Genomic DNA, 15,515 nt, shown 5'->3' on the forward strand with positions numbered 1-15,515 from the left:
CCAGGTGCAGGTCTCCCGGATAAGCAAATGATCCTCTTTGGCCCCTCTTCAATTGATGTAACAAGGGGCACGGTATCAGTGGCTCTAGGCCAGGGAACACATTTGCATAGAAATTGCTTTTGTTTTGCACCACTGACACTGCAATGAGCTAGAAGACTAGTTAAAATGGAAGAGATAACAAATCATTCTCGGCTTTCAATAAAGGGTTCGGTAGTTAAAATTTGGAAAGGCAAAACTGTACTCTGACATACACTGCCAATTAGGATGAAGGATTTAGGATGAACTTGTGAGTACCTTTCATCATGCATTAAAAAAAGCACATGAAATGCTAAGATTCTCATTTTATAATTTCTCCATATAGAGTAGACTTAAAAAGAAGCATCATGTATGTATAAAAATATATAATTATTACCTACTGATTCATCACCACTCCCACACTGCCAGTTTTCAGTGTCTCAGAGTGACCTTGATCAGATGAATGGGTATTGGATAACAATTTGTTCACAGTGATGTCACTTCATAACTATCCTATTTCAATTTCATAATGATGTCACCTCATAATGGTGTCCTCTCTAGTTCACAATGATGTCACTTCATAACTATCTCATTTTTATTTCGAATGCCTAGAATGTAAGCCAGATGGACCCAATGCAGTGATTGACAAAGAGTAAGATGCCCAGTATTCTAATTAACCAGTCTTCTTTATTTCAGCAATGTGCAGTACAGTGAATGTTTTAACTCCGACACGTGGGTCTGTGAAGGTTTGACAAGAACCCACATATGGTGGCCAAAACATTGCCATTACCTGTACTTCACATTGTTACTATAAATTAGGCTGGTTTTTGCTCCATAATAATGTCACTTCAAGTTGATAATGTCACTTCATGATATTGCAAAAGAAGAGTCTCCAAACGCAGGACTAGCCGATATCCCTCCGGGAAGGACCCAGCCAAGGGGTGGCTCCTGTAAGGAAACCACCAAAACTCCCATATTAAGTGGCCATATAAATTAAACAGCTGTATGTGGATGGTTACCTGGCCTTGGTTTTTCCCTTGTCATTACATTGACTTATAGGGCCACTTAATATGGTGGTTTTGGTGGTTTCCTTACAGAAGCCACCCCTTGGCTGGGTCCTTCCCGGAGGGATATCTGGGATATCTCTTCAATGAGGCTCCACAGGCTCTTCTTTTGCATATTCATGTTTCCCAAGGGGCAATGCACCTAGGATTTCACTGCATTGAGCGCTTTCACTAGCAGCCGGCAGTGTAATCGTTTGGCTGGTCTCCCTGAGGTCAGTGATCTGTTTCTCTTATCACGTCATGATATTGTCACCGGAAGTTTATAAAGATGTCACTTAAGGTTCATAATGATGGCACTGCCACAGGCTGCAGTTAAAATGTAGTAGTGTCTTTTGTGGACGGGTACACTGTGCTTGGTGTACTTCCATAAATGATTTTAGCACTTTGACGCCTTTTTATTTTCTAAATAGGTGTCATTATACGTTTCCCATACTTCACTTTACAGCTCTTTTTATATTCAGTACTTCTTTGTGTGTATATGGATGGTAGAAAATAGATTAGTTGTAATTGTTCTGTTGTGTTATTATCTTTCTTCCTACTGAGTATATCATGAAGATACTCCCAGATGGTGAGGGAAGTTCTTCGGGCCAGGACACCATAAAATCCCCCACTCCAGATGTAGTACAGTATATAAGATCTGGCTGCATGGTAATTCCTACCTCTGAGAGGATAATAACACCGCAGTATATGTTGGCACAGCACAGTAGGCTCTTGTGACACCGGAGAGTATAGATGCCATTTCTGGAACACATTGTCAGCCTGATGTTATTACTGTGTCACTTGCTGCTTTTCCGAGTGAATATGTAATTGCTGTTGTGTTTTTGCTGCTGAAAAGCATCTTTGTTTTGCGTCGCTACCCTCGGTCTCAGCCCCTCTCGCTCCGCAGCCTTCCTTTTATTTCCCTGTAAAGGATTAGGTTTCAAAGGAAGAGGATGTGGTGCTGTTGCTGTGGCTGCTGGTGTAAATTGGATGTCTCCATGTAACTCTATAAGCAGAAGAATGTAACCAGTTCTCAGCTGAGAGATGGCAGTGCTATTGTGTAACACTATGCCACCACTGTGCCCGTAACTTTAGTCGGCCAGGATGATATTCCGACAATAGGCAGGGCATCTATTGACTGTGAATGTGAGCCTGAGAAAATATTTAGACAATCGACACTACACGTTGTAGCTATATTTATAAAATGAAATATATTTTAGAGCAGTAAATGTCCCACGCAGAGGAGATACAGAAAGTCGTGTCTTCTTGACTCATATGAGATCGTGAGTGTCTCTCTATAAATGTATCAACAGGAATAATGACTCTCTGTAGGGAGAACCAGCAGGAAGGTAGGAAGATATTAGGCTTCGCTCCCTGCAAAATACATACAAATTGCTATTCTCCGGATGGAAGAAAATGTGTCTAATATGGCTATGGCATTATCCCATATAGAGGAGATCTATTTGCATAGTTTTCAGGGAGCATTGACTTCCTAGTAGTTGTCTTTATGTTAATGTAGAAGTTTACAAAGGCCTCATCGGCCAATTGCAGGTTTATGGTTGTCTAACAAGCCAAAAGAGATTTATCCAATTACAACCAGGTAGAATAATGCAGTATGGGAACGTTAGACTATAAGGGGCGTATAAGATGGCCTGACCAACGGGAGTAAGCAAGTACAAATCTGTTGTCCCATCTCAGTCAGTGATTGGCTAAGCGGGCTGTCTCTGCAGAGACAGGTTCGTCTGCAGCTGTGATCAGTGGGTGACCCGAAGACAGAGCAGGAGTACTGGTACCTACCTGCCAGTTTTATTCCAACAATCTTAGTCCCTACTGCGAAGCAATTCCTGTTTTTTTTTGCTGACAAACAATTTGGCCATTGTTAGTTGAACAGAAAGCACTAAGCATTGGAGACTGCCATTGCCAGAACAGCATTGGCTGGTAAGTACCAGAATATTTTTTTCCCCATTCACCCAACTTTTTAAACATAATATCTATGTGGACAATCTGCCTAAATTGTCACACTAAATCGTCTGTACTGTACTGTAATGTATAGTAACAGTAATGTATGGCAGGAATGCAGACCCTGGCTAATCCCCATCAAGTCATATTCTTAGGGATCTTGGTACTGATTTAGATTTCCCTATACTTGAAACTTAATAGAATGGCTGGAGTAAAAATAGTAACCTGAAGTCTAGACTTACTCTGTAGTTCTACACTCCTATTTATAAAGGGAATGATTCCATAAATATACAAGTATTAGTGTAATGTATTAATATATGAGTGTACTTACCAAGGCCTTAAAAGATAAAGCTGGGCTCAGCATTGCAGTGAACAGAATCTTCATGAAAACAACACAGGACACATGAAAGACCAACTTAAAGGGGTTATCCAGTGCTACAAAAACATGGTCACTTTCCCCCTACTGTTGTCTCCAGTTTGGGTGGGGTTTTGAAACTCAGTTTCATTGAAGTAAATGGAGCTTAAAGGACAACTCCGGCGGGACCCCCCCCCAAAAAAAACACAGACACACACAGACACCATACTCCCCATCCCTCCGGTGACGATCGCCACTCCATTCGCCTTCCGTCCGCCTCACCGTCACCTGCGTCCGCCGTCCAGCGATGTCTCTTGCTTCCGGGTCCATGAGAGAGAAAAGGCTGCCAGTGCGCTTGCGCACCGGCAGCCTTTTCATTGGCTGGAGCGCATCACATGGCTTCCAGCAAGCTCAGCCAATCAGGGCTGAGCAAGCTGGAAGCCATGTGATGCACTCCAGCCAATGAAAAGGCTGCTCGTGCGCATGTGCACCAGCAGCCTTTTCTCTCCCATTCACTCTCAATGAAGACGCCGAAGAGGAAGAAGACCCGGACCGCCCCCCAGCTCTGACGTCACCCGTCACCAGATGCCGCCCGGGAGAAGAGGACTGTGACGACCGTAATAGGTAATGTATACATTCTTTAACTTCCGGGGTGGGGGTCGGGAGTCGGAAAGTGGGGGAAGGGGGCCAGACTGGGTATTTAACCACATTACAAAGTTATATAACTTTGTAATGTGTGTTAAAAAAGCCCAAAATTTTTTTCGCCGGAGTTGTCCTTTAATTGCAAACCGCACCTGAACTGGAGACAACAGTGGTGGGAAAAGTGGCCATGTTTTTGTAGCGCTGGATAACCCCTTTAAACTAACGCTAACATGTTTACGGTATGAAACATATCCGTAATCATGGCTACAAGATTGACATTGTGTAGAAAATTTATACACAGGCATATTTGCCTGGAGAAGTTCAAACTTCCATAGAAGTTTGGTGACCTTTTTTTTTCTCCAGAAATTGCAGGGCACGGGGGAGCATAACAATGGTACCTCTCCTCTCCCTGTGCCTTTACAGAGATGGATGGTAGATCTGGGACACCTGCCGGGCTCCGGGATATCCTGATCTTGCTGACGTCACAACCCAGTTGATGGACAGCTCATTCAGCCAGTCAGTGACCGGAACGGGACACTGCTCCAGTCACTGACTGGCTGAGCGGGCTGTCAATCACTGGACAGAACTATTTCCTGGACTACATAGGGCTGCATCCAACTTCTTCAGCCATAAGCTGTATTCATTTTTTTACCTGACTCCCTAGAGTTGCATCCAACTTCTTCAGCCATAAGCTGTATCCATGTTTTCCTGGACCCCCTAGGGCTGCACGCAACTTGTTCAGCTTCAAGTATTCAAATGCCCAATGACCAGGTATGTTTTTACATTTTTTGCTTATGTACATATTGATAAATTTGTTTCTGCACAAGATCAATGGGATCTCTGTGTTCTACAAAAAAGTATGGCTCCTCCAGTAAGTAAGGATTGCTGGCCAAGAAATAAATCTGAATAGAGGGTATCCTCCTCTATTAAATAGGGTTTCCCCAATGCATGTGAAAAAAGGATTTTGAAAATGTTTTTTAAAACTAGAAAACCCCTTTAAGACGCCATGTCATCCTGTAGATACAGAAATTCACTTAACAGGTTGTAAAGTTTATATTCTTCAGCAGATTCTCTTCCAGGTGACTTTAGTCCCAATCATTCTTTTAATGATGGAATGAAGGAAGGAAAATCAACCATTTATTTGCTAAAATAACTTGAAATTTCTGGAAAGTGGGCTGAGTACTAATGTGATTATGCTTCTGTTACACACAGTTTAGGTTAAAGATTTTTCCATGTCGCTGGCAGGGGGAAAATGGCAGCTGCAACCTGTGGGTAGACTGCTGGGAGTTGTTTTTTCACTATTCTGCTTCTTTCATGTGAAGCCAAGTGAAAGGCCGGAGTGAAATGTAAACTCAGCAGATCTTCAAGGGCCTGTTGTCAGAGGATGGAAGAGGGGGCTACAGTAAAGGCAAAGTGCAGAAGGCCGTGGTTCGAATTTGTTCTAATGCTCAGGATAGATGTGATCCCATTCATTTTGTACCAACATCTCAATTTGTCTTTCAATTTTTATTTTCTATACTCTCTAAATACAGTTTCTCGTAATATATCGCCCAAAATGTTATATGTATTTTTTGAAAACTTGGCCTGCACTTGAAGAAATTTTTTTTCTAACAAAGTTAATAGAACACTTCCACTTTTTTCACAATCGTTAAGTGTTCATTTGTTACACAAGAAGCCTGGTCCTATAAGGATTTAATAAAATGGTGCAGTGATTTTAAAGGTATTTTATGGCCTGCTTAATTTTTGTGCCATTCTTGCTGCTGGTGAGTTACGTAAGCTTCATGCAAAAATAATTTTTTTTTGTGCTATTTTTGAGCAGTTTAAACTGGCTGCACCATTTTGTAGTGGAGATTTTTGTGCAGTGCGGGAAAAGTGCCAAATGTAGGTGTAAAAAGGTGCAAAATGTATTGCACAAATGGTAAATTTCCCCCGTCGTTTTTTTAAATAGGGGACTTACAAATAGACAGTGAATACAAATGTTCTTGTCCCCATTTGCAGGAGTCCAGTTAGAGAGGCTTTTCAAAACTATATGGACGATTGCCTATCCAAAGGATTGGCTGTTAATTGCTGATTGGCATCCTGCACTATACATTGAACAGGGACAAAAGTCCTGTGCAAATTCATTATCTAATGGTGCTGCTAGGTAACTGGAGCTCGGCTTCCATTTGAAAAAAACTTTTGACATGTCAGAAAGATGTCAAAAGTTTTGATTGGTTCAGACCCTGACCGATTGTGAGTCCGCCCCCCTCGCCCTGTGTCAGTGAAGAGAAGTACTCATACACTTTCATTATGAGTCTTACCTATAACGTAACAGAAGCGGGAGAGGACCGCACTGAGCACGGTCTTCTCTTGGCGTGTTCTTACAATTGGTCAGGGTCTGAACACTTAAACCCGGATCGATTAAAACTTGTCAAAAGTCTTTCATAGAAAACCATGACATTTTAAGTCAATGGGGGGTGATTTGCAGTTATCTGGCACCACCACTCTACAGTAAACTGCATAGGGCTTCTGGTTTTATTCATTGTGTAGTGCAAGGAACTAGACAACTGTTCGGTGGAGGTACTTTGCGTTAGCACCCTGCCAGTCAGCCATTGATAAGTAATATAGTTCTGGTTTATGATGTCTTCACAGCTTACTTATTCACAGTGAAGTTCCATCAGAGAAGCAGCCTGACTGCTCAGTCTACAGACCATATTTTTAATCTCCCAAACAAACTTTTTAGTTGATTTATAACCAGATGAAAAGTCAATTTAACTTTGGTCACAGGTCAGCTTAGGGGCTTGTTCAGGAGAGTAGAGAAAAGGGCTGGAAACTTATCAAACATCTCCCCTGATTGAATGTCACTGTAGACCTATTTTTTTTGTTTCTTTTCCTCCCACCATAAGTACAAAGCAAGAATAAAAAGAATACTTCCCATAGTCTATACAGGGGTTACCTGGATTATAAAAAAACACAGCTACTTCCTTTCTCAAAAACAGCGTCACACTTCTGTGGTGGTATTACAGTTCATCTCCATTCACTTTAATGGATCTGAGCTACCGAACTGCACCCAAACTGAGGACACGAAGACAAGAGTGGCCATGTCTTTCTAAGCCTAGATAACTCCATTTAAATGTTTGATTAAACACATCATCTGCAGTAATGTGATGAGCATGTAACAAGACAAGATATTGGTTGGCATGTCACTTTTACCTGCATTAACCCTGGTTGTTATAATAAAGTCATTACTGTGCTCAATATCATTTGGGCTAGTGGACTAGTGAGTGTGTAGTGCCTCTCCAGAATGCATTATTTCAAATACTTAGCAGCATTCCTTATCACGTGTTACAAATGTAATCTCATAGTTGCTAGTTTTGTATTGTGAAGAATCCAGGAACCATGAGGACACCATACTTACCAGTTATTAGGGTCTGTGTTCTGTGCAGGTGGCAGAGAGAGCTGGGGGCTACACTACAGACTTTGAACAGTCTGTGAAATAGTCTGTCATATGGGGAAGCCTGGCACAGCTTCAGGTTGTCCTGGGAGTGACTGCTGGATGTAAGATTTGTCTCAATCACATGGCTGCTATGTAGCGCTAACATACTGTACAAATAAAACTCAATGGCGACAGTCTGCAGGCTAGTCCAAGGCTATAAGCTGGCATCAGACATTGGATTGTTGGCAGATATCTTGTCTGCTGATCTTTCACACTTAAAGCTGGCCTGTTAAATCTGCCCAATTAATTGCCATCTGAGACTTTTTTAGGCTGGCAATGATCCCATGTCTAGGGTCAGCTTAAAGTGTAAAAGTTCAGCAGAGGATGAGGCCTGTAGTTTTCAGCTAGAACATGCGCAGAGCATGTGTCCGGCCTACAGATAGCCACGGTCTCATTTGTTACAGGCTTGGCTAGCAGTTCAGATCTTAGCAGTGCTTGTGAAAGACTCTTTCAGAACAGATCTTCTCTCTTTGAGCAAGAGGAATATGCATCTGAATACGTCTATTCAAGGAAGGAATTTTTTTTTTCTTTTTACATAGAGAAGTGCAAATTTGAAACAAGGACATAGAAAGAGGTAGAATTGCCTTTCAATAGGCCAACCTGTGAACAATCAGACAGATTTGGCTTCCCATGTCTGTCTTTATTAGGCATGTACCATTGAGCTGCCACAGAGCTTTGTGGAGGTTCTGGGCCAGATTTAGTATGAAGTTACTATGTGACCAGTCACTAACACATATTAGCCGATTACTTAAATGAGCCTCTAGTCACTGCATCATCTGGAATACAATAGTTATATGTGTAGCCAGCTTACTAACCTCTGCAGTTTCTATACAGGTATTCTTATTGGTGCTGGCAATTCATACTTGTAAACCTCCTTTTACAAAGGGCGATTTCCGGGAGAAAGTAAAGGCGAACCTGTCAGGTCAGCGCTTGCTTGCTCCTCGTTCCCTGCTTGCTGCCGACGCTATTACATTCATTATTACATGCGCCAACAGCGAGTGGGTAAGTGCGGGGGAGCAGCAGGGAGGCTCCATAGGAGATAGGTGCTGTCATTGCACCTATTACACAGAGTGACGAAAACTGATCGCTGCTCTCCATGTCATTTTGTCTCTCAACATGTTGAAAGACCATAAGAAAACAATGAGTCCACATCGTTCATGTCGGCTGATCGTTGCCTTTTATTACACAAAGTGATTCTCTGCCAAATAAAGCGATAATCGTTTTGTGTAATAGGGCCTTAAGTGCGATATACTGTATGTAATATCTATCTATCTATCTAAATAAACCAAGAAATCTGCAGCACAACCTTCTTGTGAAAAAACTTCCAAGTGTTTTATTCCATATCAAGCAGAAAATACATGCAATGTTTCAATCTCATTGCGAGATCTTTCTCAAGCGATGAGATTGAAACGTTGCATGAATTTTCTGCTTGATATGGAATAAAACACTTGGAAGTTTTTTCACAAGAAGGTTGTGCTGCGGATTTCTTGGTTTATCTAGTGGGGAGACGTGGATTTGGTCTTCAGCTGCTGGCACCCGAACTGAACCCTTACAGAGTGCACTCCATTGTGGAAGCTTATCTATATAAATATATATACCCGTATTTTCCAGCATATAAGACGACTGGGCGTTTAAGGCGACCCCCGACTTTTCCAGTTAAAATACAAAGTTTGTATAAACTCACCGTATAAGACTACCCCTCTTCCAACGCACACGAAGTAAAAGGTAATAAAAAACATGAGACAGCAGTTCTGAGAGGCAGAGAAGGAGGTACAGCAATACCAGTAGGATACAAGGGCGGGCTTGACAGGTGAAAGAGGTGTGTTTTTCTGGGCAGAGCGGCACTCTACTGACTGCAGATTCTCCAGTCCAGTTCCAAAGTTTTTGAGCACCCGCCCTATAGGACAACACCCGGCGTATAAGACGACCCCTGACTTCTGAGACGATTTTCCTAGGTTAAAAAGTAGTTTTATACGCAGGAGAAAAAAAAATTCTGGACAAAGTAATGCATGTGCTATTATTTTTATTGGTAAAAGGCTGGACACTGATACAAACCTTATATACTCCATTAGGCTGGGTTCACACACAGTATATTTCATGGAAGTATTTGGTCCTCATGTCAGGTCCTCATAGCAACCAAAACCAGGAGTAGTCTTATACGCAGGAAAATTTTATATATATTCGAAACTATAAGAAATACCCGGCGTACAAAACCCGGTGTATAAGACGACCCCTGGCTTCTGAGACCATTTTCCTAGGTTAAAAAGTAGTCTTATACGCAGGAAAAAGAAAAAAAAATAATTTTTTATATAATATATTCGAAATTATAAGAAATATGTTCCAAATGCTTACAAATTCTGGACAAAGTAATGCATGTGCTATTATTTTTATTGGTAAAAGGCTGGACACTGATACACTGGACCTTCTATACTCTATTAGGCTGAGTTCACACAGTATATTTCAGGCAGTATTTGGTCCTCATGTCAGGTCCTCATAACAACCAAAACCAGGAGTGGATTAAAAACACAGAAATGCCATTATTTCAATACAACAGCCGTTGTTTTAAGATAACTGCAAATATTTGCCATTAAATGGCGGCCATCCACTCAATTTCAACATTATGTGAACAGATCCTTTCTGTGTTTTCAATCCACTCCTGGTTTTGGTTGCTATGAGGACCTGACATGAGGACCAAATACTGCCTGAGATATACTGTGTGTGAACCCAGCCTTAAAGTGGATGCATTGGAAGCTTTTAGTGGTCTTGTATGCAAGAGATCTATTGCCATGGTTTTCCTTATTTTCCTGTTACTATGATGGAGAAGAATATTGGAAAATACAATGCACATGTGAACCCAACTTAAGTTTGAATTATATGTAGGGACATTTTCAAATGTATACCCATGGTGTATACTGCAAATACAGTGCTAATAACTGTAAGCATGCCTGAAGAATAACCTATCTCTCAGTAAACCTCTCTTTTTCCCCCCATTAAAAAACAGTTATTATGAGTTAATTATAACTTTGGAGCTGTGGGATACCCGAGTTACATTGTTCACTTTTAGGCTAAACAGAAACTTCCCTATTCAATGATGTATGTAAAGCCTAAGTATCTGTTTTCATAGCTCCATTGATTGCCTCTTGGGGGGGAAAAATTCTAAAAGTCTGTGGAATTTTAAGAATGAACTTCTTTTTTTTTTTTTTTTTTAATTAAAAGGTGAAAGCTAAAACCTCATATAAAGTTATAAGAGGAAAATATTTTAGGACAGTTGTAAGATAGTGTCTGGATGAAACCTGGACGGTATTGATATTTGGATAGCCTGAGCAGGAAATTGTCATGTAGCCCAAACCTAATGGTACCCAATACTGGGGAGTGAAAACCCTAAGGCTGCCTTCACACTGCCTCTTTTTTTGATAAAAAAAAAAACGCCAATAAAAAAGCCATGGCAGTTTTTGGTGACAAATGTTAGCTGGAGGTCAATGAAAGTTTATGATTTCCCTTGCACACATGGCATTTTTCTTTTGTGGCGTTTTTCTCTCCTCTCTGGTGTTTTTGTAGCTCTGTGGCAGTTTTCCAAAATCGCAGCATGCTGAGGGTTTGGTGGTTTTTCAGCAAACTGCAGCGTTTTTCTTCCATAGACTTCAATGAAAGTCTCCAGCTGCACTAAAAAAGAAAAGGGAGAAAAGCGCCACTGTCTGGTCCCCAGGGGGTTAACGTATCCCTCTGTGGACCAGACTGTGGTTCAGGGGGTGACAATCTGGTCCACAGGGGGTTAAATGAACCCCCTGTGGACCATACTGTGCTCCGTTCCGGAGGGGGGGATACCGGGGGGTTTGTTTACTTACCCTCTGGTCTTCTCCCCGTCTTCTATCGGCGGCTGCAGCAGGAACACTGCTTCAGCCGCTGATTGGCTGAGCCTTGTTTGTTTAGCCAATCAGCGGCTGCAGCACTGTTCCTGCTGCAGCCACTGATGCTGTGGTGGATTATTTGAAGAAGCAGAGCCTGACACACTTGTATCTCAGTGTACCAAGCTCTGCTGAAGACCGAAGACATCGGTAGTGAGTATAAATAGGGCCCCCCCTTCTACCCCCCAGCACTGTACCCATCCCAGCAAGGAAGGGGGACAATTAATCTGCAAAGATGCTGCCTACTGTAAGGTATCCTGTGACTGCACCACATTGGCGTTTTTGTGGCATTAAAAACGCCACAAAAAAAACCTATGTGTGAGGGCACCCTAAGTAATGTAAGGCAGTGATGGACAAAATCCTATAGAACACGTATAGAGGAAGAAAGTACATAGAAAAACCAATCTGGCACACAGAAAAAAATCAGCATTTAATATATCATCAAAAGACAAATACAAAAAAAAAAAAGAAGTCCCAATCCTGTAAAAAGTGTTATTATGGAATTAAGACCGTGTTTATGTGTATTTTTTTTTTTTTTTTATTTGTCTTTTGATGATATAATAAACATTGATTTTTAGGTGTGCCATTTTGGTTTTCTATGTACTTTCTTCTGAGGCTGATTTATAGTGTAGTGTGGTGTGGCATACATAGTTACTCTGCACCCATCTACCTGGATTGTGCATATTCCACAGCTTTTTGGATGGTCAAAATCCTATAGAAGTCATTTAGATCACTCCAAGGACCAGTATGACCTTTCCGTTGACTGGAATTAGAAGTTTTTAATAAGAAATTTTTTAAAAAAAGTTTAGATACCTGATTCTCAGGTTTAGCTGTGACGTGGCGGTGATTCCCTGTAAATATTAAGCCATAATATGGATGTTGTTTAGCCCCTGAGCAGACATTGTTCCTTCCTATAGGATTTCCTCCAGCATGTTGTGTTAGTAATTTGTTTGCTGTCAGATTTGGAGGTAACATACTAGTATAATGTCCCTTGTTTTGATGGCAGTGTTTCCTGAGCAGGTAATCTCCCAATAGCTTTAAGGTAACCTATATGATTACATGTGACTACATGATAGATGAATGAATACAGAGTGCTCCAGGAGGTGTGAAATACATATGGTAACCTATTTCCTCTTTTCCACCACCACATGTGAAAGCCGACATCTGCCAGATTTGGAGAGCTTGGTTAGATGCAATAAAATTAATGAATATGGGAAGTTGATACTGTATTATTTGCTTTCAAGTTTACTGCTGCAACGGAGATCTGCTCTAGATTTCCTTCCATAGGTAAGAGCTTGTGGTGTTGAGAGCTAGGAGGACACATTTCTCTTAGATCCTTGTTTATGGAATAACACAACCACCAAAGGACTAGTGGTTCCTATAATGGGAGTGAATTTCTTGAGAACATATGGTACGCACATTCTGACTTTTTTTTATTTCCAAAGTCTAAAGCAGGGCGATAAATGCTTGGCTGTGCTAAATGTTGTCAGGTTGTAAAAAAAGGTTCTCATTTCTAGATTTACAAATCTATCCTGATAATGGCTTGAATCGCTGTATACACAGGATGCCATATTCTGATGGGACTGCTGGCTCACAGTGTGGATAAAGTTGTGAGCACCCCATATATCCAGCTGTGCTTCCAGAACATAGAAAACTGCCTTTTATTCTTCAGTGCAAAGAAGCTTTCTGAAGCTCCTGAGGTGCAGTAGGGAATCCCTCCTCGCCCCCCATCCTATCCCTATCCCTGCTTAATTATCAGGTCACTTAATTAAGTCATCTAAAAGCCGAGCCCCAAGCAGGGATAGGAGGTGGAATGAGTAGGTGTTACAGCCATCGTTAGGATAGCCTCTTTGACTCTTTGCACTGTAGAATACAAGCATTGTATACATTTTAGAAGTTCAGACAGATATATAATGAGTTACCATGTGTCTCCTTGCCCTAACAGCCATCTAACAGTATTTGCATCTTGGAACCTGAATTGCAGCTGACAGGTTCACTTTAAGCTATGGCTACAATAGATTTAAAAAAAAAAAAAAAAAGACATTTAAAATCACATGAAATGTGAGGCATCCTTTTACGCATGGTATCTCCATCTATTCTGTGAGGGGCACTCAATATGGGCCTGTCTGACACATGGCTAGATCACGCCCTATTTGGACTCATACATTTTTCTCTGGTGAAAAACCCTTTAAGGGAACCTGTGATGTTGAAAATGCAGTCTAATCTGCAGGAAGTATGTTATAGAGCAGGAGTAGCTGAGCAGATGATATATAGCTTTGGGATGTAAGTTCTGGGAGGACTTGTCATTTATTCATGTCAATCTTTGCCCATTTTTTGGCTAGGATGCCAAGTGGGCAGTTCTCAGCCATTCAGTACATAATAATTACATACAGAAGATGATGCTCTTGAAGTTAATATGTTCTCTTTGTTTTCAGGGTGTACCTCAGTTACCGTGTGCCAAAGCTTTGTACAACTACGAAGGGAAAGAACCCGGAGACCTGAAGTTTAACAAGGGCGACATCATTGTGCTTCGACGACAAGTAGATGAGAATTGGTACCACGGAGAAATCAATGGAGTTCACGGCTTCTTTCCAACCAACTTTGTGCAGATTATTAAGCCTTTACCTCAACCTCCGCCTCAATGTAAAGCACTTTATGACTTTGAAGTGAAAGACAAGGAAGCTGACAAGGACTGCTTGCCTTTTTCAAAGGTAGATACACATTGGACTGCTTAACTCTAGAGATTAGTGATGGTTCATTTGCTTATAGTCAAATCATTTAGATCTGATTCTGGTTAAAGGGAACCTGTCATCACTTTTCACACTGCCTGAACCACAAGTCATGGAGGTGGCCTCTTTGTAGCTTCTCCTCACTTCACCAGCCTAGATTGAGTTAAAGCCCCCAGTTTTGGTATAAGGTGAGGGCTATCAATCAGAGCTGGCGGGGCGAGGAGATGCTGCAGGGGACTTCCCAGATAACTTGCCGTTCTGTCAGCACAAGTGTTGACAGGTTCCCTTTAATGGTAATATTTTTGTATTGTTTTAATATATATTCTGGGATATGCTGTAGATTTTACAATGAGATTTTTTAAGCAAAATATAGCAAATAGATCAGTGTCATACATGGTTTAAAAGGCTTGTCTGAGATTGTCTGGTATTGCACCTTAATCATTGACCTTTTTAGAATGCCAGATGCAAACCATGAATAAGAGTGTATCGGTTTAAAAGCCGTCCATTTGTTGTAATCCCTCATTCTGCCTCTTTTTCACTGTCAATTACCAGTTATTCTTCATGAAACATTGAATAACATTACCAACTATGTGCTTTTGTATATTTTAATTCATTTGGATTATTTTCTTCTCCAAAGTCTGCTTTCGTAGTTCTGCTGTGTCGGCATATATATATTTTTTTTGTAGATGGTCATGTCACCTAGAAACCAAAATGCATTGTGCTGTGATAACTACAAACCTTTTTTCTGTACGTTTTCCAAATTGCAAAATCGTGATGTGAACCTAGCCTTACTCCACATCAATTGTAGACCCTATAGACTCTTTACTCCGAGTTACAGGGAGTTCTATCAAGGAACAAGGACCCGAATAGCTGTAGGGTCCAAGAGGTAAAGAAAGAGGAATATCAGCTCACTGGTTAGTAGCAGTCTTCGGTGCTGCGGATCCACACCTGGCTTGTGTGTGCTTATATATCCAACAAAGACTAGTGATCCAGCACTTGATGAAGAAACATGCTTTTATTCCAATATTGCAATGGAAACAAGTGAAACATGCAGGGACCCCACAGAGAACAGACTCGTTTCGAGCGCATGCGCACTCTTGCTCACTCAGTGAGCAAGAGTGCGCATGTGCTGGAAACATGTCTGATCTCTGTGGGGTCCCTGCACTATGGTGTTCCACTTTTTATCCAATTCAATATTGGAATAAAAGCAGGGTTCAAGAGGACCTGGTTAATGGCATTGGTTGCTATTTCTGGGGGACGTGCTAAACACTTATTATTATGCAGCACTAAAATGCAGTGGTCTTTACTGGTCCCTTTGAATGCTACAGCCCCATAAGTTCGTTTCTTGATTGAACTCTTTTTATACACAGTCTGCTCAAATACTCTTTTTGC

General features: G+C 41.3%; 1 protein-coding gene across 2 annotated transcripts in view; it reads left to right on the top strand.

Moving 5' to 3' along the window:
• SH3RF1 (SH3 domain containing ring finger 1) overlaps positions 1 to 15,515 on the top strand; it is a 148,089-nt gene that overhangs the window by 64,869 nt on the left and 67,705 nt on the right. For both annotated transcript variants that reach the window (XM_069977823.1, XM_069977824.1), the window contains exon 3: positions 13,830 to 14,105. In XM_069977823.1, the coding sequence (XP_069833924.1) occupies positions 13,830 to 14,105 (276 nt within the window). The remainder of the gene's footprint in view (positions 1 to 13,829; positions 14,106 to 15,515) is intronic.

The sequence above is a fragment of the Dendropsophus ebraccatus genome, chromosome 7 (genome assembly GCF_027789765.1).
Source record: "Dendropsophus ebraccatus isolate aDenEbr1 chromosome 7, aDenEbr1.pat, whole genome shotgun sequence".
In the NCBI taxonomy this organism is placed as follows: domain Eukaryota; kingdom Metazoa; phylum Chordata; class Amphibia; order Anura; family Hylidae; genus Dendropsophus; species Dendropsophus ebraccatus.